This window comes from Vanacampus margaritifer, chromosome 7 (genome assembly GCF_051991255.1).
Source record: "Vanacampus margaritifer isolate UIUO_Vmar chromosome 7, RoL_Vmar_1.0, whole genome shotgun sequence".
NCBI lineage: Eukaryota > Metazoa > Chordata > Actinopteri > Syngnathiformes > Syngnathidae > Vanacampus > Vanacampus margaritifer.
Window position 1 is genome coordinate 25,866,628 of NC_135438.1, and position 25,028 is coordinate 25,891,655.

General features: G+C 36.0%; 2 protein-coding genes across 9 annotated transcripts in view; both read left to right on the forward strand.

Moving 5' to 3' along the window:
- Positions 1–25,028, forward strand: part of dctd (dCMP deaminase) — a 48,371-nt gene that overhangs the window by 492 nt on the left and 22,851 nt on the right. For all 6 annotated transcript variants that reach the window (XM_077569936.1, XM_077569938.1, XM_077569941.1 and 3 more), the window contains 3 exons: positions 557–704; positions 3,354–3,493; positions 13,155–13,254. In XM_077569936.1, the coding sequence (XP_077426062.1) occupies positions 557–704; positions 3,354–3,493; positions 13,155–13,254 (388 nt within the window). The remainder of the gene's footprint in view (positions 1–556; positions 705–3,353; positions 3,494–13,154; positions 13,255–25,028) is intronic.
- On the forward strand, positions 13,289–25,026 carry LOC144054718 (N-lysine methyltransferase KMT5A-A-like). Of its 3 annotated transcripts, XR_013294700.1 has the most exons (7): positions 13,289–17,839; positions 17,931–18,093; positions 18,495–18,557; positions 19,635–19,688; positions 21,289–21,342; positions 22,301–22,366; positions 23,742–25,026. XR_013294700.1 is itself a non-coding variant. In XM_077569946.1 (5 exons), the coding sequence occupies exons 1-4, from the start codon at positions 17,722–17,724 to the stop codon at positions 19,663–19,665; spliced, it is 375 nt and encodes a 124-aa protein (XP_077426072.1). In that variant the 5' UTR covers positions 13,289–17,721; the 3' UTR covers positions 19,666–19,688; positions 22,301–22,561. The 3 variants fall into 3 exon arrangements, 1 of the variants encoding a protein (XP_077426072.1); XR_013294701.1 differs by lacking the exon at positions 21,289–21,342 and having other exon boundaries at positions 23,742–25,025; XM_077569946.1 differs by lacking the exons at positions 21,289–21,342; positions 23,742–25,026 and having other exon boundaries at positions 22,301–22,561.

Sequence of the window (25,028 nt, forward strand, 5' to 3'; positions counted from 1 at the left end):
TTAGCCTGTAAATTTACTTTATTTTTATTTCAGTGAATTGCAATTCTGATGAAAAATCACCGAAATAGATACAGAAGCACACGAGTGTGAAATTAACACTGTTGGATAAAGTACTTTTTTTTTCTTTTTTAAAGTACAGACACAAGTGCAAAAAAAGTACTTAAGTATTTGTGAAAAAAATACTTAAGTAAAAGTACTCAATTTTAAATGTACTTAAAGTAAAATAAACTGACCCCAATTCAACCATACTTGTTAAAGTAAATGTCAATTAAAAATTATTTAATCATATAATTTAAAAATAATACAAAGAAATAAGTAGCGTAAAAGGACTGCACAAATTAATTTAGAACTTAGCACAGTAAAGTGGGAAATATCTGGTCATTTGCACGTTTTGTTGTTTTTTTTATGGCATGTTAACATGCAACACAATGCATCTTTTAATAGCTTAAAATCAAATTGTGAATATTGCTAGTTGCTTTGTGGTGTGGTGTACGTATGTCATTTTTTCCTGATGGTTTTGTTTTATAACGTCTAATTCTATTTATTTTCACATTAGCCTTTCCAAAGGAGACCCGTCGGCTTTTCTGCCAATATTGAGCTTCAGTCTCACCACATTCTCTCCACCTTTTGCTGAGCAACTCGTGGCAGCTGGACTGGTGCTGACAGGCAAAACTGACCTGAGATTCACTGACACACTCTATAAGGTACCCTACTCTGTCACAGAAATTTTGGGTGCTTATGTTCCAGGGCTCTTTTCACTGTTGGCCTCAGTTGGTCACACCATTATGCATCTGTGGTACTCCTCCTAGGCATGAAACCAAACTGTTGGCCACAAATACTAATGTCTGGCCCGAGTTTAGCCTCTACTACTCATTCCCATAACTTCATAACTGTGGAGCTCATTAACTTTATTCCTCTAGTTACTAATAGTCCGCACATTGCCCTTCTTCTAAAAAATGGGCACCAGCACACTTTTCCTCCTTTCTTCCACCATCTTCTTACCCCCTAATGACCATATGCCTTACTATTTTTCCATCCTCTTAGGCTACTTACTGCTTTTCTCAACATATTCCTACCATCTATCCAGGACACTGCTGGTACAAGTCAACACATTTCTGTCTCTGTAAAACCCTCTATTATCCTCAAATATTACTAGAACATTTTACCAATTAGGGATATTTGCCTCCAGAAAATGATGTACATGATAAAATTGGTGACTCCGTTTTTGTGTCGGACACTTTATCTGTTGAATACATAAATACCTCCTTGATAATGAAACTTATCAGCGAGTTGATCTGTCCTCCAGCGTCACCATCAGGCCAAAGTTTTCAATTATAATTAATTTATCTTATAAAGTTTTCATACAAAGACAACATTAATTACCTTTCCCATAGCGCCACAATCAGTTAGTTATCTTGAAAATATTTCATACAAATCTTTTGTAATTCATTCATTCTAAGTCTTGCTGTTGCTTTACCTTTGGATTTGTAAACTCCTGCCAAAATGAGCAAGGCTTCCAAGTCAACTACATCCAAGTCTTTCCAACTGTTCCCATACACACGTTTCCCCTCTAAATTGGTCATCCCCAGTACAATATTTTAAATCAATGGTGTTATGAAGAGCTCAAATGATGACTTGATGTCTTCCACATGGCTGATTGCATATCTGGTGGGGCCTGGAACCAATATGATAATATTAGCAGCGCTAAGGGGGAAAAGGGACCATATTATCTTTCAATTTTTGGAAGGGATTGTGTCTGCTGGGGGTTGAGAGACAACAGGTGGATCATCAGATGAGTGTGCCTCAAAATCACGGTCCTCTTCAACACAATCCCCTGTCACCGACACATTCTCCCCTATGTCACTTTCACTGACAAGAGCTGTTCCAAAACTTCATGAACAATGGGGTAGATGCCACGGACTTCCGATTTACAGGTTTTACAGATCAGCGTCGTTTCCGGCCACTGATGGCCACGTTCCAACACTCGCTGCCCCACCCCTGCGTCCCCCAACCATCGGCGGGAGCGCGCAGGGCGTCTCAAATCTCTGAAATGCTTCGGTCAACTGACACAGATACACTACACTCTCGCACCCGTCGACAGGAACGCTCAACCGAGGGGCACAAAGGCAAAAGCGCAAGAATTCTGCCCACACGTGCAAACAGGAAACGGAAACAAAGTTGATGTGTGAAAATCGTCTTAAGTCCCGCCTCCTCCGTGGCATATACCCCATAAACCTTTTCTAGAGGACATTTTCAAATGAGAGAGCATGCAGATTGCAGTACACACAGAGCACAGTGTGGAATGATTTGGGTAAGTGTGCAAGCTTTTACATGTTTGCTCCTCCCTTATTTTGCATGAACTACTAATATCCTTGCATGTGGGAACCTTTTTTGGGGAAAAAAGATAGAAAATTATGGCCTTTGGCTTCTATTCACTTCAACAACAAAGTAGACATGCTGTTAAGAGTGTGCCACACCAGACACACAGTCAGCCATGTTGAAGGCATACAATTGTTATTCATGCTCTTCATATAACCGTCAATTGAAAATAGTGTACTTGAGATGATAATTTTTTAGGGGAAACATGTCATTGGGAAGACTTGGATAGGACAAAAATAGGAGGGTTAACCACTCTAACATGCTGCATCATAACATCATTTCTGTCTCTATCTGGCCATCCTGTATTATTTGTCCACAACCCTACCCTTAAGCTTCTAACCTTACAGCCTTTCCATCTCCCCCCCTGGACACACACAATATCATCCTTCTAATCTTCATGTCAACCAACTCCCTAACTTTTACTGTCATTATTTGAAGTAGGAAATGTGCTTTCATCTCTTCTTTGTCTACAACACATTCCATCTCTCCTTCATCTTAGACCATAGGTCTCAAACTCAGGTCTTCAAGGGCTGCAGTCCTGCATGTTTGAGAGATTTCCCTCCTCCAACACAGCAGGATCAGGATCGTTATTTGTTTTTTGCAGTGCTTGCTGATGAGCTGATCTATTTATGAATCAGGAGTGTTGGAGGCGGGAAACCTTTAAATAAAAAATGCAGGACTGCGGCTCTCGAGGACCGAGTTTGCCTATCCCAGACTTAAACCCACAGTAGTTGAATTTCCACTAGCACTGTGTTGGTCAATAGCGCAGTTGCCGCTTGTTATTAACCCAGATCGCAAACAATCCAGTATGAAATTCTACAGTAGATGAGCTTCATTTGTTTGGCATAGTTTCAAGACGGATGCCCTTCCAAGTAAGCAATAAGATATGTAAAACACAACAACATTAATGTTCTGTTCCCAATTTTTGTTTTTCAAAAATCATTTCTTTTTAACTTGACAATTTTTTTATCAAGGTTCTACGAGACGTCTTCAACTACAAGCCAGTAGTCTCCAAGCAACAGTTCCTTCAGAGGGGGTTTGTTCAAAGAAAGATTTCTACCCTTTGTGACATCATTGACTTGGTCCTGGAGAAACACAGGGAACTAAAAAGAAGGTATAGCATACATTCAAATGTGTTGTCTAATTGTTCTTGTCAAACTGCATTGTTTGCTGTGTGTTGCGTATTAATGGTTCAAATCAGGTAGCCTAGTTGGCCTAGGCTACCTGATTTTAACCATATGCAATTTTATAATGCATTTTAGAGCGAGGTCATGGATCCTTAGAAAGCAAAAGCCTCTGCCCCCCGGGGCCATGGAACAGAACCAGTCTGACAAATTTAATAAACAGTTGATTAAATTTTCAGCTGGGTCGGGCATCTTTTTATTTTTCCAGTACCAGTGACAAACCAGTATTTACCAGTATCGATGCCTGACCTAGAGTTTTAAAGGAATAAAGCAGTGAAATACGCATATGGACATTGGGCGTACGAGAATGTGCCGGACTGTCATCAGCGGGTCTTTATAAGATTATGATACCTCCCCACAACTAGGACGTAGCAACGTGTTTAAGCTTCCAGCCGTTCTGAAGGAAGAAAAAAAGTTGTTATTTTTGTTTTGTTTTTATTCAACACTCCTCAAATACAATACAAACAATTGAAGCACCGCATAATGTTACAATCAAGTCAATTACATAAAACTTCAAGAGATATATAGGTATATACCGACACAGACAAAAAAATGAGAAGCAAACACAAAACAAGGGGCTAGGCATGGGCCGATATCAGATTTTGATGGTATAACCTTGAGCAAAAATGGTCATGGTATTGAATTTACAACTGTAAAAAAAAAAAAATAATAATATATACAGTTTTATTTTTAAACAAAATATGGAATACAGCATTTGCTACAATAAACGTTTGTCATGCTGAAAATGCTGTAAAGTGGGCAAAACCTAAATATAAAAAAAAAAAATTCTGGTTGGGCACAACATCAAACTGAAACGTGCCATTTGTATAAAGTATTCATCTACAACACAATAAACACACAAAATTACAATATTGATTCTGTATGTATTATTGAAGAATGCAGCCATTTGTCTGTAAACTTGCTTGTGTCCGGAATATTCTGTAAAAATAAAACCTTCGAAGGAACTGTTCACCGATCTCCAGCCTGTATTCAGATTCTCTCTACCCGAAAAGAAAACGAACACGCGAAGAAAAATATTATTTTCAACAGTTTTTAAAAAATGACATTTGTGAATAAACTGCTTGCCCATTACAAGAACAACATTGACACCAAAGTCAACTTTCCTATTGTTAATGTTCATTCCAAATTGCATCAATTTATTATTGATCAGTGCAAATCAATATTAAAATTGGATATTTAAAAGGTGCTAAACTGTAGTTAATGACTCTCTCTGGCCTTGACTCTGATGAGTCGGACCTTTCATCTTTATGCGTCTTTGATTTCATCCAAGAGAGCAGAGAGATGCTTCCCTTGAATGCTAGCTGCAGATCATTTCTTTTCCCCCTTTCAGCCTCTTTTTTTCTAGGCAATATGCTACAATTACTAAATAAATAGACCTTCAATTACCAATAACGCATTGGATTGTTTTTGCCTGTAACTACTAGTATAATACAAACCAGACACAAACAACAGTTCATCACATTTTGAAGTCAAAATATTCCCCACAAATAAAATTACAATGATCCAAAGTCCAATGCTTTTCAATGCACGGACCACAGAGAGGTTCCTTTCACCGTCATTAGTCTTACTATGTGGTGGTTATCACGTTATCTATTATTGAATTAACATATAGCATTTTAAACTAGGTGGGTAATATCAGCTAATTTATGCTCAGTTATTTGTGCTGTATGAAACATGCTACTTCACAACAAAATGATTATAGGGAATAGATGGCAAACAAACAATACAATTTCACTGGATTGGGTGGAGCAGCAGGGGAAGGAGATGCGTGTGTGTCTGTCCCAGTCCGCGACCGTGAGTAATTACCGTTCACGAGACAAAAAAAGCGAGAGAGCTAGGTCGGGTGCACGCGCATATTAGGGTTTTTTTCACATGCGATTAATCATGCAGCTTTTCTAAAAGATTGTGTCAACATTGACCTGTCCTCAGTAAAGTGTTTGTTAAAAAAAAAAAAAGAACTTTCCAAATGGCACTTTTTTTTATTTTTAGAAAGGGCAGTGGGGCAAGGGTGTGAAATTAGTGGTACTGAAACCTAATTAAAAGTTCCAAAAACACATGATGTGAATTGTCTTCCTGGAACTACACCAAGGTCACAGGTTAAATTTGGTCCCTTTTTTAGACCACCTGATTTAACATTCAATTTTGACAACTTTAATTTCCTTTAGTATTGTTTAGTTCTAAATAATATTTAAAAGACATCTATACGACGTCTAATGGAGTTAAAATTTGGTATAAAAGTGAACGTCTAGCAAAACGTCTAAATTTCGACGTCTATAAATAGATGTCAATTAGCGGTTATTTAAACCAGGGATGTGATTTTTCCGCTAATTCGCGGAATTCCGCTTTTTTTTATCTCCCCCCAAAAAAAAAAATTCTGATTTTTTTTATTTTTTATTTTTTATTTTTTTGTAGTATTAGTTCATTGTGTATGCACATGACTCCGACAGATAACATCTTCTGCTATAACAGACATTTGTGGTATGCTCTAATATGAGTTACTTTTCATTTGGTCATGATACAATTATTTGTTCATGAAATTTGAACTCTTCAACATTATTTATGTGTTAACTTAGTAATCACATTAGTTAGATATGATGATATTCTCAGTGATAGTTTTTAAAAGCAAAGGCAGTCCAATGTTTTTGAATGTGACTGATTTTGAGTTGACTAAAACTGTCATTTTATATGGGATAGTTCAATATACATTGAAAATTTATGCTGTTGTTTTGTCTATTTCTTTGTCATGTGAGTGCATTGAAAGTACTTAAAAACACGGAAAACCCATGAGCTCCGGGGCCCCTTGTCCCCCCACCAGGGCACTGCCCTGGACCTAGCTGGGTGCCAGCGGCCCCCAGACCCCCGGCTAAATTTTCAGATAATTTCACTTTGGTCAAATCACATCCCTGTTAAACGTCTAAGAATAGATGAGTGGTCTAGACGTAGACGTCTATTAGAAGTCTAAGATTAGACGTCTAAAAAAACCCCGTAATTTTTAGACCGTTTTTAGCTTAGACGTCTAAGTACCATTTAGGCGTCTTTTAGACCGAAAAATGCTAGATGGGCACTGTTGGTCGGCTAAAAACTAAATTCAAGTTGACATAACTTAATAAACTTAGCTTGACAACTTAATTTTTCTCAACATTGGCAAAATTTTGATGATTTGAATACTCCCACAATGCCTTTCACCAGACTCAAGCTGTAAATACCAGAGTTTTCCTTTCTGTTCTCTATAATGTATTTGCATAGTGACTTAATGGTTACTATAGTGCTAGGAATCAAGGGATTTTCTATTTATATTATATTATTCATTAGCTTACCCAAATATTGTTTTTTTTGTGTGTAAATAACACTGAGAACTATAATATGGAAGAGCAAATCGTTTCAATGAATTATTTGTAAATGTAAGCCCTGATCTGGCAAAAAAAATATTCCAGATCGAGACTCCCACACTCAATGTTTCAAATTTCACTACTTCCACAATTCCCAAAAATATTTAGAAAAACTGTTCAACAAAAGGTTAGATTCGTATTTACTAAAATGCAATTCATTATCAGAAAGTCAACATGATTTAGGGGTAATAGATCAGCAGCACATGCAATAATAGAATCTACTGAAAAAACAGATGCAAGAGACAATAAAAACCATGCAATTGGTATATTTATTGACTTAAAAAAAACATTTGACACCATTAACATATTATTAACGAAGTTATATCAAATTGGTATCGGGCATTTTATGGGAGTGGATTAAAAGTTATTTGGCTATGCGGAAGCAATATGTACTGATTGATGATCACTGCTCATCATTTTTCAACATTACTTGTGGTGTCACCCAATGGTCGGTGTTGGGGCCCAAATTATTCATTATATGCATCAATGATATTTGTAATGTGCTAGAGACAATGAAAATGGTATTTTTTTGCAGATGACATACATTCTTTGTTCAGGTGATGATCTGGGTGAATTGCAAACAATAGATAAGGTATTAAACATGCTCAAAATGTGGTCTGATTTTAATAAACTATCAATAAATGTGGACAAGATGAAATTGATATTATTTGAGAATCATATTCAGCATTGCATCTCTGCTTTTTGCAGATGATGTGGTGCTGTTGGCTTCATCAAGCCGTGATCTCCAAGTCTCACTGGAGCGATTCACAGCCGAGTGTGAAGCGGTTGGGATTAAGATCAGCACCTCCAAATTCGAGACCATGGTCCTCAGGTCGGAAAAGGGTGGAGTGCTCTCTACGGGTCGGGGATGAGATCCTGCCCCAAGTGGAGGAGTTCAAGTATCTTGGGGTCTTGTTCATGAGTGAGGGCAAGATGGAGCGGGAGATCGACAGGGGGATCGATGCAGCGTCTGCAGTGATGCGTACTCTTTATCGGTCCCTTGTTGTGAAGGAGCTGAGCCGAAAGGCGACGCTCTCGATTTACCGGTCAATCTACGTTCCTATCCTCACCTATGGTCACGGGCTGTGGGTCGTGAATGGAAGAACAGGATCCCGAAATGAGTTTCCTCCGCAGGGTGTCCGGGATCTCCCTTAGAGATAGGGTGAGAAGCTCAGTTAGAGTCGAGCCGCTGCTCCTCCGCGCTAAGAGGAGCCAGCTGAGGTGGCTCGGGCATCTGATTCAAATACCTCCTGAAAGCCTCTCTGCGATCTGACCCCGGATAAGCGGTAGAAGATGGATCGATGAGAATCATATAATAGACATTCAAATGCATATAAAAATAAATCGGGTTGAAATTGGAAGTTTGCAGGAAATAAAATTTCTCTGAGTCATAATTGATGATGTTCAAGGCATGTACATTCTAAAATGGCAAAAAATATTGCCATCATTAGTAAGGCTAAGGATATACAGGTAGGTTGGATTATAATTCGCTCCACACGCTGTACTGTTCCCTAGTTTTACCCGATTTACAATATTGTGCTGAGGCCTGGGGAAATAACTACAAAAATTCATTAGTCATTGACCCGTCTACAAAAAAGAGCCATAAGAACCATTCATAATGTAGGATACATAGACCACACAAATTTGCTTTTAGTAAAATCAAATTGTCTAAAATTTACAGATATGGTATTATTTAAAACGGCGCAAATCATGTGCAAGGCTAACTAGTCCAGTTGTAAATTGTGTAATATAATTTGTCTTTTTTCATTTGCTGTATATTGTGTTTTTTTTTAATATTCATAAATTTTCTTTTACCTTTTTTTGACACTCTCTTTAAATGTTCTTCTATTCTGCCACATTATAATTATGTTTAAAAAACAAAACAAAAACAAAACAAAAACATGACTAGCAGTCCAAATATCTAATGAACACAAAACACGTCATGCAATTTAACATGAGAATGGGTATTTTATAGAGTGGTATAAATATAGGTATGTTGTGGAGAATGAGAGTAAACGGAGAGTTCGTAGGTTATATGTGCCTCATCTATCTCAAATGTACAACTGTAGTTCATCTTTTTTTTTCTTGCTCTAATGCTCACAATAACTACTATCCTTCTTAATAGACATTCTACATTAAAAATGAAATGTAGTGATGATGCATTTAGCATTCAGTAATATATTCATTATTAATAAAACACACTTCATAAACAACCTGCTACCCCCCAACCCCCCATTACATTGCATTTTGTGTTTACTAAAATGGAGAGGATCATAAAAGGAGGGATTATGAAATCTCCACGAATGTAACTGATGAGAGTGCTAAGGTTAGGTTAGGTTAGGTGTGTTCAAGTTAAAGAATGTGGTGGTGGTTTTCATTCTGGAGTAATTTATTTAGCAGTAAAGCACCCACCATGCATATAATGTAATATGTGCATGATCATGATTTATTTATTTCTATTAATGAGTATTTAGTTAGTCAAATTATACAATAACAAATAACTGATTTGACTTAAACAAATTATCATTAAACTTAAACAAAACCAAGTTTCTATTTTTTGGTACTAGACAAACTACACAACAGGTCAAAATTATGGTAAATTCAATTGAAATAGAAAGAATGTATGAAAAGAAATTTCTTGGAGTAGTTATTGATGAAAAATTATGTTAGAAGTTACACACAGATAATGTCAAAAGGAAAATGTCAAACATTATAGGGATACTCTCTAAAACTAAGGATGTCCTGAATAAGAAATCATTATACACATTATATTGTTCATTATTATTACCATATCTGACCTATTGTGTGGAAATCTGGGGAAAAGCATATAAAACAAATACCGATCCTTTTTTCAAACTGCAAAAAAGAGCCATAAGAATTTATCAAAATATACAGAGCCAACTCATTCTCTATTCATTAAATCAAATACAATGAAATTCTACGACTTAATTGAATTTAAAATAGCACAAATAATGTATAAAGTACACAACAATCTACTCTGCCACAGTACTCAGAAGCTGTTTGAAATTAGAGAGAGTCCTTATAACAAGGGGTACAAGTGTCTACAAAAAAAGTTAAAACAAGAACAAATATTAAGCAAAGGTGTGTTCCTGTAAAAGGTGTTAATTTGTGGAATGATTTTGGAACTGACCTGAAAAAATTGTTTAAAAGCAAAGTTAAAAAAAAATACTTCCATCAGTCATGAGCTTTTAAAAATGTACATATGCTCTAATTTCTTTGGATGTATCGGTATGAGTGTAATGAAAATTTTATATGTGAGTGTGAGGATTTGATTTAAAGATGTATTGTGGTATTTGTCTGTTGATTTCGTGTGCATATGTCGCTGGCAAATGTACGTATATTAAAGTGCACTTGTACATATGATTAGGTTTATACATTTCCTTTTGTTGAAATACATTACCTTATTATTTTATTAACATAAAACGAATAAGGGGTGGCAGCACGGTGGATGACTGGTTAGCACGTCTGCCTCCCAGTGCAGAGGACGTGCGATCGAGTCCGGGCTTCGGCCTTCCTTGGTGGAGTTTGCATGTTCTCCCCGTGCTTGCGTGGGTTTTCTCCGGGTACTCCGGTTTCCTCCCACATTCCCAAGACATGCATGGCAGGTTAATTGAACACTCCAAATTGTCCATAGGTGTGATAGTGAGTATGGTTGTTTGTCTCTGTGTGCCCTCCGATTGGCTGGCAACCAGTTCAGGGTGTATCCCGCCTACTGCCCGAAGCCAGCTGGGATAGGCTCCAGCGCCCCCCGTGACCCTTGTGAGGAAAAGCGGTTAAGAAAATGGATGGATGGATGGATGGATGAATAAGGGGTAGGACTAGATAACGTTTTTAACTTCCTCCTACCCCTTTTGAACATATAAACTATTTTCTTTCTTCCTATTTGTGTTTTCTTTCTTATTTCAATTTATATTTTAGACTTGTAATGTGTTTTATTTGTGTTTATATGTTCAATAAAGAACCAAAATCAAAGCTATAACAAACAGCCACCTTCATATGATCCTTATCCTAATGGTATTAACAACATACTAGATTACATAACATAGAAGCACAAATTCATATGAGATTATACATGATCTAACATACTTAATACGGATGGTCATAAGTGAAATCAGTCAATCACCTTTTTGAATTTACACACAGCAATACACTGGGAATGTTGCAACCACATCATGAGAAGCAATTAAAACTTCACTGTTTGCCTCACACTTGTGTGAGTTTTCATGGATTGGTTGCTAGTCATAGTAGTCAATCATAGGAAGGATACATACTGTAGATGAACATCCATTTACTTTGTGCACTCACATTCACACCTAAGGGCAATTTAGTCTTCAGTTTACATAGTATGCATGTTTTTTGGCAAATGGAGAGTAGCTAAACTAAAATTTGCTGTCAAAATATGTGATTGTAAGACAGACACCTTTGTAACCAACTCCACCATCATGCAGCACGTTAATACTATGACTATCATTACTATTCAACTTGCTTTGCCTTGCTTAATAATTGGCGATGTGCTATATGCGGAGAATTACATGAGCAAACCTGGGAAACAGGTTAGCAGATTTCCTATGTATGCTGTGCCAACGAACATAACTGTAATGGCATGATGATCCAAAGCCAAATTTGATTTTTTTTAAATTCCTTGATGGCTGATGTCTTCGGACAAGATAAATACGTGTATATCATTTATTTATATATAAAAAAAAGATAAAATACAAACAAAACCTCAACACTAGATATTGTCATATTTGATGTCTATGTGGTGCCACCTTGTGTTTAAGGGGAATTCAAGTCAAAACAATGTATTTACTAAATGTTCTATGCAACTTCACCAGTCTAAACACGACATTCTGATTAATATTGTGTTTGCAGAATAGGAATTAAGCAACTTGCATCCATTATTATCCATCTCAGGACTATCATCCATTTTCAACAGCAAGAGACAAAATCATGAGGTGGATAAAAAACGATTACAAGCAATGTGAATCATTGAGCACCTAGTCGAGACTAAACTTGTCAAAGCACTCATAATCATTAGGGGGAAGCAGAAGGTCCCCTCAACAAAAATTTAAATATAGGTCAATGCTTCTGATAGTGTTGTAGGGCCAGCAGAGACGGTCTTGTTGCTCTTGCCCATCGATTGTTCACCACTACCCATAGAAAACCTGTCGTAGCATGGTGATTGCTTGCAGATTATAATGGACCTAATATTTCAAAACAAATAGTGTTGACAACAGAAAAATACAGAGATGAGGAACTTTGTCCCCCACCCTCCACCCACACACACACGCACACAACTACACAGTGTTCATGTTTACAAAAACATGACATAATGTAGTTTTGTTGATTTCTCTCACATTGCTGTTGAATTTAAGATTGCATGCAATACATGGTTTGCTATGTAATGATCTTTGCATCCATCCTTGTGTAATATATTTGGGCATATGAATGCTGAATTGATGTTGGCGCTTATTTGCTTCCTGTAAATAATACATTTTAGATACAGCATTGTAGCATATTTGTTTATAGTCGTTATTCATAATAACTATATATGATGCATCATTAATATTACTGTATTTTAACAGTAAGTCATTTGATTAGCCACTAGATGGCAACGTTAGAACAGAGGAAGGTGAACGGCACGTTTGTTTATTCCTCTCTTGGACTGACAGGCAACGAAACGGCAGATATGATTAAAAGATATGCATTTATACTGGAATAGCTAAGGGTTAATGTTATAGAACAAGTTTTTGACCTACAAATAAGTTTTAAAACGTGAACAAATTACTCTTATTTCGTGTACCTGCAAAATAAAGTCCGGGGTAAAAAAGGAAACACACAGCGCGGGAAATGTCTTCCGGTTAATGTCGGGCAGGGAGTCAACAAGTTGGCAGGAGTGTCAACGTTAAGTTCGGGTTTAACGATTATGGAAAGCGTTCCGCGGCAGAAACCTGACAGCGGGTAAAATGTATTTCGTATGACGAGAGACAACAACCGTAGAAAAATATTTATACATAAAATATACTATTGCTATACCGCCGTCAGTTGACAAGCTACTGTCATTTCTGTATAAATTAACGTCACACTCTTTGTTGGAATCAAAACTTTGTTTTCCAACTTTATATAGCCGAGTCTTGTTAATGAGCTTTTATCTTTGCAGCTGCACAGCCAAAAAGAGGGAAGACTACCTGGAGTGGCCCGACTACTTCATGGCTGTGGCCTTTTTGTCAGCTCAGAGGAGCAAAGACCCGAGCTCACAGGTGTGTGTACAGTATTTTGTACAATTCCGCTTTGTCTTGGAAAGGCTCATACAAAATAATTACATTAGCTGCCTGTACTCGGGTAATGTATCGTTAGTTAGAGTATGCATGTGCGTGTGTGTAATGTAGCAACTCCATAACAGCCTAATTTATGGATCCAAATAAAACTCAAACTCGTTACATAGATAACAAAAGTCTTAGCCAAAACCCCACTGTAATAAGATTTGTTCCTACCTTAATATATTCTTATTTGTTGTGCAGAAATCAAACACCAGAAAGTCGGAATTTGTGAACTTTGCAGTTCTAGCAATTACAGATTTGAAGAAGTACTGTAGTGTACCAAATGTCATTATACGCTTATTTTTTTCCGTTTTAGTTTGAGATAGCATTCAGACAGCAGTGTTTCCTCATGGATATATTTTCTTCAGCTGCGGGGGAAGGCCAACTTTGGGTTGTAAAAAATCGGTAGATCGCAGAATGCAGTCTCTTCCCCTTACACCGAGGCTGATTCAAAAGCTTGTCGCTGGCTGAGTCTCTGAGACAAGATGCTACGCTCACACCGGGGGACAATATACCTCGTAATGCAAAGGTGAAACTTGTTTATCATGCTAACTGCCATTTTTTTACATAGTCCGTTCTATATTGAAACGCTGTGATGATGTTATGTTACTATGTTTACTAGCATGGAACAAATGACTATCGTAGTGGCAAGCTATGCAGTAATTTCATGAATATGACTCCAGAGTGAAAAACTCCAAGCACAAAGTTGAAATCCCCCATTAAAACAGTCAAATGCACTTAATAGTTTTGAAGAAGGTTAATACTGAGCTGTGTGTTTGTGCAGTTGGAGTAGACGCTAATTATCTGGTTCGTTAATGTGATTTGAAACACGCAATTTGACACCTGTTACAATCTTTGTTAGAGTGTACGTTTATAAGTAAAATGTTTGAACATTTATCTATTAATATCGCAAAAAATGATCACTGCAAATCCGTGAATACTTTGTGGGCTGCCAGTCCTTTCTGTTGATTGCTGCTATCAATCGACATATTTTGTCTTCATTAGTAGGTATGCGATAAAAAGCAACATTTGGTTTACTCCTTTGTCTGTCTGTACAACCGACCGCACAGCAAAATATGACCATTTTATAAGATAATTGATTAGATAAAGGACTTTACTCTGTACGAGATTCAATGGTTGCAATATAGGCAAGTGACTTTTTTGCCATCTAGCGTCCCGTAGGGGGCGTTCCCATGAGGGCTGTGACGTCACGTGCAAAAGGTCAATACTATGACTCCGAATATTACAGTATTCTTGTTCAGTGTTTGCTTGCTGTTGATAGGGGACTAATATAAAGTCACTCCAGTTTTTGTTGGCAAATGTTATAAGAATTATATACAATAAGAAAGAAAGGTTTATTCTTTATTTTTGATTCATTTACATATCAACCACTAGAATGGAAACTGGAAGCCTAGTTATGAGATTAGGTTTTGTAAACAAGTCACTAGATGTATCATTGATTGTAATTAGGTAAAATAGCAAAGTGATTTTACCCCCATCATTCTTCTTGATATATGTCAGCTTTTATAGATTGATAGAAAGCCCATATTGTTTCCATATTTGCAATTTTTAATGTTTAGTGCTTTGATGGACTTCTTTCTGTGTGAGTATGAAATGTCCGAATGCATTTGAATGCACCGCACATCTCGCAAGAAATGTTCACATTCCCATTAGCGGCCAACTACTAACGCCGGACACTTGTCATAGAATGACTCCGTAATTAAATCGCGATTTCTTGGTGTCCTTAATTAGGGATTGAATATGATTTTGGGATGGCATTGTGTTGATCTTGGTCATCGGATAAAAAACGGCACGTGGTGGCTATCTTCACTCATCCTCGCACTTGATGCGAACGAGTTATGTCCAGCGAAGGGATGATTTTTTTCATTTTATTTTTTGTAAACCAGCAAACACTGTAAAGTTGACCGCATTTGTGGTAATTGTAAATTGGTCGTCCTGTCGAGCCCTGCTGTCTGGTCGGCTTTTTCACCATCCATCGTGTGTGTGTGTGTGTGTGTGTGTGTGTGTGTGTGTGTGTGTGTGTGTGTGTGTGTGTGTGTGTGTGTTTGCCTTTGTGTATTATGAGGACATTTCACCTGAATACATGCCGTGCTGCGAGGACATTTTGAATTATGAGGACACAGCCCATGTCCTCATAATTATTTCAATGCAGAAGTGCTTCTAGGGCTGTAGAAGGCTTAAATCCAAAGTTTTAGCCAATGTCCTTGTAAAGCATAATTACGTGAATTTGTGTATTTTTGTGTATTTGATGGCGCTCCCTGTACGAAGGTCCTTGTAATGCACCACTTCATGAATAATTCACACCAGTGTATATTTCACAGCATTTGATTGGCTGACCATCACCTGTCCTCACAATTACGCACGTCTCCATAATTCAGTTTTTTCTCAAAATGCTGTGTATTGTGAATGTTTGTCTGTAGACACAGAGCCTTTTTTTTTTTTTTTTTGCAGCCACCATTTCCTAAGTAAATAATTAAATAATGAAATACCCTATGATATTTAATTATATATTTCAGTATTTAATTCTTTCAGTGGTTGTTTATTTAAAAATGTACAATGGTTAACAGCAGAGACAGAGAAACTGTCAGTGCCGTACATTAATTCATCATTTAACATCCCACCCTGCCTTTACAGTATAACATCTTTCTGTATGTACACCAGTGGCCAAACGTTTTGAGAATGACATTGATTTTCTAAGAATCTGCAGTGCTGACTTATTATTGTTTTTTTATGATGGCAATTTGCATGTACATGTACTCCAGAATGTTCTAGTGATTAGATGAATTGCAAAGTCCCTATTTGCCATGAAAATTAAAGTAATTTCCTTTAGTGACCTTACAAACTTTAAGTGAAGAAGGCTTCAGGGCACCCAAGAAAATCCAGCAAAAGCCAGGACTATCTCCCAAAGTTGATTTAGCTGCAGGGATAAGGACATCACCACCAGTGTAGAGCTTGCTCAGTAATGGCAGTAAGCAGGTATGAGTCCATCTACACTCATGGTGAGGGAGTAAGACTTTTGGAGGATGGCCTGGTGTGACCAGTGAAAAAGGGATTCCATAAACACAGACCAAAATAAGGAAAAAAGAGTTACAGTTATTTTCTCTGATTAACCCCCTTTCCAACTGTTTGGGGCATCCGGAAAAATGCTTGTCTGGAGAAGAAAAGATGAGCACTACCATCAGTCCTGCTTCATGCCAACAGTAAAGCATCATGTGACCATTCATTTGCAGGGTTGCTTCTAAGCCAAGTTACTGGGCTCGCTCACAATTTTGCCAAAAAACACATGCGTCCATTACTAAAGTATAGTACCAAAACATCCTCGGACAGCAACTGTGTGACAGCAGCAAGGTTATTTTATTTACTAAAGCAAAAAAACATTTTCGTTAATGAAAAAAATAATAATAACTTTTTAAAAAAGCAAACTGAAATCACATTAAACGATTACAAAATTATCTATAATTCTAGCAATAATATCCTTTGTTTTCGTCTGTGGTAATTAATTTAGTATATGAGCCTTTCGGGTTAATTTTAAATGTGATCTATTTTTTTTTTTTAATTGACACTGTAAATCATAGAACAATAGCCACTCTTATCAACAAAGTTCATAATCCAACACTGAACCAATTTGTTGATTTAAATGTGATTTATTATATTGCCCGGAGTACGGAAGTGACGTCATCTAGCAGCCCCGATAGAGAACCGCCCCCGGCTCTAATTACTTCACGAGACGTGATGGCAGTGTAGCTGTGCTAATGAGGTAGGTTTGAAGCTCGAATTTTTCCTCCAGAAACTTGTTTATTTTAATGTTGGTCGCTTGTGTACATTGCTGAAAATGATTTATAATGCAAGTCCAGTGTAAGTGCAGCTAAGCTAACGTTAGCATACCTAACCATCTGTTGATTATGATGGTTGCAGCTAATTATTTAGAATTGCTACGCTTTTGTTAGCGACGGTTAGCTCAGTTAGCATAGCAGAGCTAACCGTCTGTTGAGTAAGATAAATGCTAATTGAAATTTTTAAGAGGAAAGCAATAACAGGTTGGTTTGATAGGCTGGTTTGTGATGTGAAAATATACAATGGTTTAGTATTACCAGTACAGTATAAATGAAGTATTGGTAAATTGCTGCATTTGTGTTTACTTAAATTTGTTCTTTAAATAGAAATATTTCAGTAAAGTCTGTTAGTGTTCATTACATTTAATTTATGCAAATATTTAGCAGAGCTGTGCTATCCACTATTTTATTTTCGTTGGCACATTTACTGCACACTGCACAGGATATTATGGTCCACAGAAAGTCAACTTCAAAACATCTGCACCAAGTTACCTATCAAACTGATTGAAACTCATTTTTTTCTATAGCTTTAGATCATTATCTTCAGTGAGATATGTTAGTCATGAGGCCACAGAGGGCAAAAGTTAAACCCAAAGAAGAGGTAGCATATTTTTCATCCTTAGGTAAAGACAAGGATGGCTTCACCATAAAATATATTAATTCATTCAAAGGTGAGTATTGGTAAAAGATTCTTTAGTATGGGCCTAGTTTTCATTACTGTTATAATGAAATATTTCTGTTGTATCCCTTTTTCTTTGTAAGGTCGAGGAGTGTTCAGTTCCTGCTCCTTTCAGAAGGGAGTCTTTCCTACTGAATATCGAGGAGAAGTTATAAGCAAACACGAACGTGAAAACAGGCTGAGAGTGTATCATGAGGCCCAGAAGGTTTTCATGTTTGAATTTCACTACAATGGAAAAACACTATGGTATGTTTATATGGTGTGTTGTCACACTTAATTTTGTTTTTTTTGGGGGTGGGGGGGTTATCGTGCAAGGTTTGACAAAACATAAAAGATTAATTATAACTCAAAAGCAAAAGTACATTCTTTTCTCAATATAATTTTTTTTGTTTTTATTTCATTTTTTTACAATATTGTGACTTATTTTTTTATTTTACTTTTACAGTTATCGTGAGTATCGCTAACCTCACAATATCATGTTGATTATCATATCGTGATTGCTTATCATGACATTTGGATATTGTTTCATACATGTGACATACTAGAATTACTGGTCGCACATTCATGATTACATGAAATTACAGTATAGCAGTCTAGTCTTAGTAAGAATTTAATTGTATTGGTATTTTTCTATTCATCTACCCCAGGTTTCCACTGAAGCACAACCTGATGAAGACACCGCTATCACAGACTGCGCCAAAGTTGACCAGGTGACTAGATTTCTTTTTGAATGTTGTTGAAATCAGTTTTCAGAAGCAAGACATTAGTGGAGGGTGGAGATACTAGGGCTGCACAATATGTGGAAAATATCTTGGCGCACGAATGGCTCATGCAATATGTGCATTGCAAAGACGTGCAACAAATGGATATTGGATTGTTTGTATACTTTAGTCTGAGGCTAAGCGATATGGCCAAAAAATTAAATAAAAAGTATTTTAAACCAACCATCCAGCATTCTGCCACCACTTGTGCAAAATTTCAACTCACAATAACATCTGGATGTAACAGAACATTATAACAGTTTTTAATAATCCAGAAGACAAAATACATTTCACGATTTAGCAAATTTTCAACGATTCAATTTGAATTTAATTTATTCAATTAATTTGATTTATTGCCAGGCCCTACTTGAGTCTGATTTTGACCAATCAGAGACAACCTTAATTGCGCATCGCCATACAAGAGAATTGTATCGAGGAGCATTACTAACAAAAAAAACCTTATTTGGATAAAACTAGATCAAAATGAGCATGATTATTTTTCCGCATGTACGTGTATTTCTTTAATTAGATTATGAAGATATATATATTCGGTCCATATTTAATGTCAAAATAATCTCCATCACTGTATAAAACACCCATGTCGCATGTTTTGTCAATACTGTGCACCCCTCGCAAGATACACAGTCCTCACAATGTCGTAGTTGTGAATAACTGACACTCTGAGGACAGTGTATTTATACACTGTGAGTTTAAAATACGTTTTGAGGGCTTGGAGTTACACATACAGTCATCACAATTCATACTCTGGTCAGGTATGGACACTCTGAGGACTGTGTATTTTCTTATTTTTGTGTCATTGTGAAAAATAGACTTCACCAATTTACACAAACCTGTAGTGCAGACAGATTTATTTATTTATTTTTGTAATGGCAAATAAAATGAGTTTGCATTCACATTACTTTAACCTATTCATTGTTCTGTATGTACTGTAACTGTGTAAATGCACAGGTACAGTCGTGTTACTAAGAATTTAATTTTATATGTATTTTTCTCTTTGTGTACCAGGTTTCAACTGACGCACAACCTGAAGACATAGCTGTCACAGACCAAGTTGACCAGGTGACTAGATTTCTTTTTGAATGTTGATGTTGAAATACGTTTTTCAGAAGCAAGACGTTGCACAATATATAAAAAAAAGATCTTGTCGCACGAATGGCTCATGCAATATGTCTGTTGCAAAGACATGCAACAAATGAATATTGTATTGTATACTTTAGTCTGACTTTGACCAATCAGAGACTACCTTAATTGCGCATCGCCATACAAGAGAACCGCATCGAGGGGCATTACTAAAAAAAACGAACTTATTTGTATAAGACTAGATCACAATAAGCATGATTATTTTTCCGCATTAACGTGTATTTCTTTCTTTGGATTATAAATATCTCTCTATCTTTATCTTTATGTCTATATATCTATATCTATATCTATATATCTGTCTCTCTGTCTATATATATATATATATATATATATATATATATATATATATATATATATATATATATATATATATATATATATATATATATATATATACTGTGTATGTATATATATATATATATATACTGTGTATGTATATATATATATATATATACTGTGTATGTATATATATATATATATATACTGTGTATGTATATATATATATATATATACTGTGTATATATATATATATATATACTGTGTATGTATATATATATATATATATACTGTGTATGTATATATATATATATATATACTGTGTATGTATATATATATATATATATACTGTGTATGTATATATATATATATATATACTGTGTATGTATATATATATATATATATACTGTGTATGTATATATATATATATATATACTGTGTATGTATATATATATATATATATACTGTGTATGTATATATATATATATATATACTGTGTATGTATATATATATATATACTGTGTATGTATATATATATATACTGTGTGTATGTGTATATATATATATATATATATATATATATATATATATATATACACACACACACAGTATATATATATATATATATACTGTATATGTATATATATATATATATATATATATATATATATACTGTGTATATATATATATATATATATATATATATATATATATATATATATATATACTGTGTATATATAGTATGTATGTATACAGTATATGTATAGATCTTTTTTTTAGGTCCGTGTTAAATGTTTAATCTCCATCACAGTATAAAACACCCATGTCGCATGTCAATACTGTGTAGCCCTCGCAGATACACAGTCCTCACAATGTCGTAGTTGTGAATAACTGACACTCTGAGGACAGTGTATTTATACACTGCGAATGTAAAATAAGTTTTCAGGGGTTTGGAGTTACAGATACAGTCCTCACAATTCATACTCTGGTCAGGTATGGACACTCTGAGGACTGTGTATTTTCTATTAATTGTTTCATTGTGAAAAATAGACGTCACCAATTTACACAAACCACTAGTGCTGACGGATTATTTATTTTTGTAATGGCAAATAAAATGTGTTTGCATTCACAATACTTTAACCTATTCATTCTTCTTTATGTACTGTAACTGTGTAAATGCACAGGTACAGTCATGTTACTAAGAATTTAATTTTATATGTATTTTTCTCTTCATGTGTACCAGGTTTCAACTGACGCACAACCTGAAGACATGGCTGTCACAGACCAAGTTGACCAGGTGACTAGATTTCTTTTTGAATGTTGATGTTGAAATACATTTTTCAGAAGCAAGACGTTGGCACAATATATAAAAAAATATCTTGTCGCACGAATGGCTCATGCAATATGTGTATTGCAAAGACATGCAACAAATGAATATTGTATTGTATACTTTAGTCTGACTTTGACCAATCAGAGACTACCTGAATTGCGCATCGCCATACGAGAGAACCGTATCAAGGGGCATTACTAACAAAAAATAACTTAATTGGATAAGATTAGATCACAATGAGCATGCTTATTTTTCCGCATTAACATGCATTTCTTTCTTTGGATTATAAAGATCTCTTTATCTTTATCTCTATCTTTATTTTCTATATCTATCTGTCTCGCTCTGTCCATCTCGCTATGTCTGTCTGTCTGTCTCGCTATGTATACAGTATATATATCTATATGTATGTGTATAAAAATGTATATGGATAGATCTTTTTTTTTAGGTATGTGTTAAATGCTTAAATAATCTCCATCACTGTATAAAACACCCATGTCGCATGTTTTGTCAATACTGAGCAGCCCTCGCAGATACATAGTCCTCACAATGTCGTAGTTGTGAATAACTGACACTCTGAGGACAGTGTATTTATACACTGTGAGTGTAAAATAAGTTTTCAGGGCTTGGAGTTACACATACAGTCCTCACAATTCATACTCTGGTCAGGTATGGATTCTCTGATGACTGTGTATTTTCTTGTTTTTGTTTCATTGTGAAAAATAGACGTCACCAATTTACACAAACCTGTAGTGCAGAAGGATTTATTTATTTATTTTTGTAATGGCAAATAAAATGAGTTTGCATTCACAATACTTTAACCTCTTCATTGTTCTGTATGTACTGTAACTGTGTACATGCACAGGTACAGTCTTGTGTATTACTAAGAATTGAATTTTATATGTATTTTTTTCTTCATGTGTACCAGGTTTGAACTGACGCACAACCTGAAGACATAGCTGAAGACGTAGCTGTCACAGACAAAGTTGACCAGGTGACGAGATTTCTTTTTGAATATTGATGTTGAAATCAGTTTTCAGAAGCAAGACGTTAGGAGTGAAGAGTGTAGAGTAGATGCTAGGGCTAAACTATATAACTAACAAATATAATCACAACAATTGTTTATGCAATGTGTATTGCCAAGACGTTAAAAATACTGTATCCAACAATACGCTTGTATGGGACTAAAATTTCTACAAGTCAACATTAAAAATATCTCAAATTGAAGATTTGTTGGCAGTTTGGTGATTTAGATTATGCACTGTAGTGATCTTTTTTTCCCATTAATTTATTTATGGTGGATTTTAGAGGTGAACTCGCTATAATTTTTTAATTTTTTTTTAAACAGAAGTGTAAACATCAGGTAGTTTATTCACTTGTATCAAGCTTGGATAAATGTGCTTTATGTTTTGGACCTTTCGCTGCACTAGAATGGACTGGCATGATGGGTATTTTATCTTGTGTGTTATTTGTATCTGCAATGGATCTTTGTTTCACGCAACCAGGATTAATAGTGCAGGCATTTTCATTGAATGAATATAATTTAGTCAAGAGGATAAATTATGACCCATATTTATACCGCTGTCTTTAGTTGCAAGCAGCTAAATGTTGAGCAATTGTCTCAATCTTAACGACTGTCTGACTCAGTAAAATAGAAAACGTCTACTGTAACTGAAGGACTGTATCACACAAGACCCGTTTTAGGGGCAATGCCATAGATTAAGCATATTAACTATTCCTCTTGTTAAATGCTTCATCTCATCTTTCGAATAAATGTGGTGACTAGATTTATAATAATCTTTAGTATATGCACAAACTTTAGGTTCTAAATGCTTTTCTAGTTTGCTCCAGCATCTGGCACATATCCGGTTGATTGCAAAAAAAATAAAAAATGCAAAACTGCTTGATGATGAAGACCACCTATCTTTGGTAAATGAACTTTAGCACATTAGCCCATCAATGGCGGGAGCTACTTCTGCCGCGAGCGCTCGACACTTGTCTCAAGCTTCTACTTCGAGTGTAACATCACTAAGTAACAGCGAAGTAAAGCTAGTAAATATTTATGACCACCCGCCAAAAGGAACTTTAACCCGCATCCGGCAGGTGTCAATTTTAGAGCCGCTGTTTATATGCACATGTATGTGTGCGTCTACTGTATATATGGATATCATTGCTGTCCTGTGAAAAACACGTTTCCATTTTTAGGTCGCGGGCTGCTCTCCGGTAGCGATCCTTCTTGGCGGCACGGCTTGTATCACGGTGCGCTTTATAGTCTGGAAAATATGGTGGAAGTGTTTTTCACAGGACAGCGACAATATGTATATGTATGTCTGTATGTATGTAATAATTGTTTTTGTTTAAAAAATTAGGTTGCTGATGTATCCAGTTCAAGTGAGGATTCATCAGCAGAGGAATATGTTCCAGATTCTCACAGCACTTCGGACACTTCCTACATTGAACCTGTTTCAGAAATTCTGAAATCCGAAGGTATTCCAGTAATGAGCTATTAGAAAACTGCTCATCTTTAAGATGAGAGGTAGTCATGTTTTAAAGAATAAAATGTTCAATGTTCACTGACTCTTTTGCATCTGGTTTCATGTCTAACTTATCCATTACAAAGATGTGCTTGACCTAGATAACCTGTTCACATAAGAAGCATTGTTTTATTAACATACCAGTTTCAGTCTGTCCTAAAGTTGTAACATGGTGCTCAAGGATCAGGTATGACTTTGCATTTCACAGTATTGTTATGCACAACAATGCGACCTTATATCAGGTAAGTCATTACACATCAATGTCATTTCAGTTTGTGTAACGCCAGAATGCCAGAACTTTCAAGTCACTTCAGTGACATGGTTGCTGTGTGTTGTGTAAACTTTGTCCTTGTAATGTGAGTTGGTCCTCATAATTACCATTTTTGCCATGGGCGTGGCTTATTTAGCTCATTATCTATGTCCTCATAATTACTGTTTTTTCAGGTTTTTCTTTTTTTTGTGCGTTGAGTTTTTTCAAGTTTTGAAGTGAAATTTCCCTGGACGACCCCAAAAAAAATTTTTGGGTGCAAGTCCCATCTCTCTGGCATTAGCGGAAAGGGGTGTCCCCGTAATAAAAATTAAACAGGTTTGGAAAAAATGTCCTCATAATACACAGAGGCAAACCTGTGTGTGTGTGTGTGTGTGTGTGTGTGTGTGTGTGTGTGTGTGTGTGTGTGTGTGTGTGTGTGTGTGTGTGTGTGTGCGTGTGCGCGTGCGTGCGTGCGTGCGTGCGCGCGTATTTGTGGATCGCAAAAACACGTGAAAATCCCTAATTTATTTGTGTAAATAATTTTGAGACAAAATCTCTCCCCTTATCGTGGAGGGTGTTTGCGCCTGTATGTGATTAGAGCATACATATTTGTGGATCTCAAAAACACGTGAAAATCCCTAATTTATTTGTGTGAATAATTTTGAGACAAAATCTCTTCCCTTATTGTGGAGGGTGTTTGCGGTGGTATGTGATTAGAGCAATATCCTTGTTGAATAGGACGTTAAGAGGGGGCAAACTAAGAGCAATTTATAGCGCTTTCAGCGGACGCAGTGCATTCATAGTGAATTTGGCCCTAAGTGTTTTGCAACTTTTGGGCATATTTTTGTTTCATTTGATGTACTGCAATTTAA

Excerpts from the sequence above, each read along its gene's own strand:
- LOC144054718 (XM_077569946.1), top strand. The coding sequence starts at position 17,722 with ATGTTAGTCATGAGGCCACAGAGGGCAAAAGTTAAACCCAAAGAAGAG. Across the intron at positions 17,840-17,930 it reads ATATATTAATTCATTCAAAG|GTCGAGGAGTGTTCAGTTCC; the intron begins GTGAGTATTGGT and ends TTTCTTTGTAAG. Across the intron at positions 18,558-19,634 it reads ACTGCGCCAAAGTTGACCAG|GTTTCAACTGACGCACAACC; the intron begins GTGACTAGATTT and ends TTTGTGTACCAG.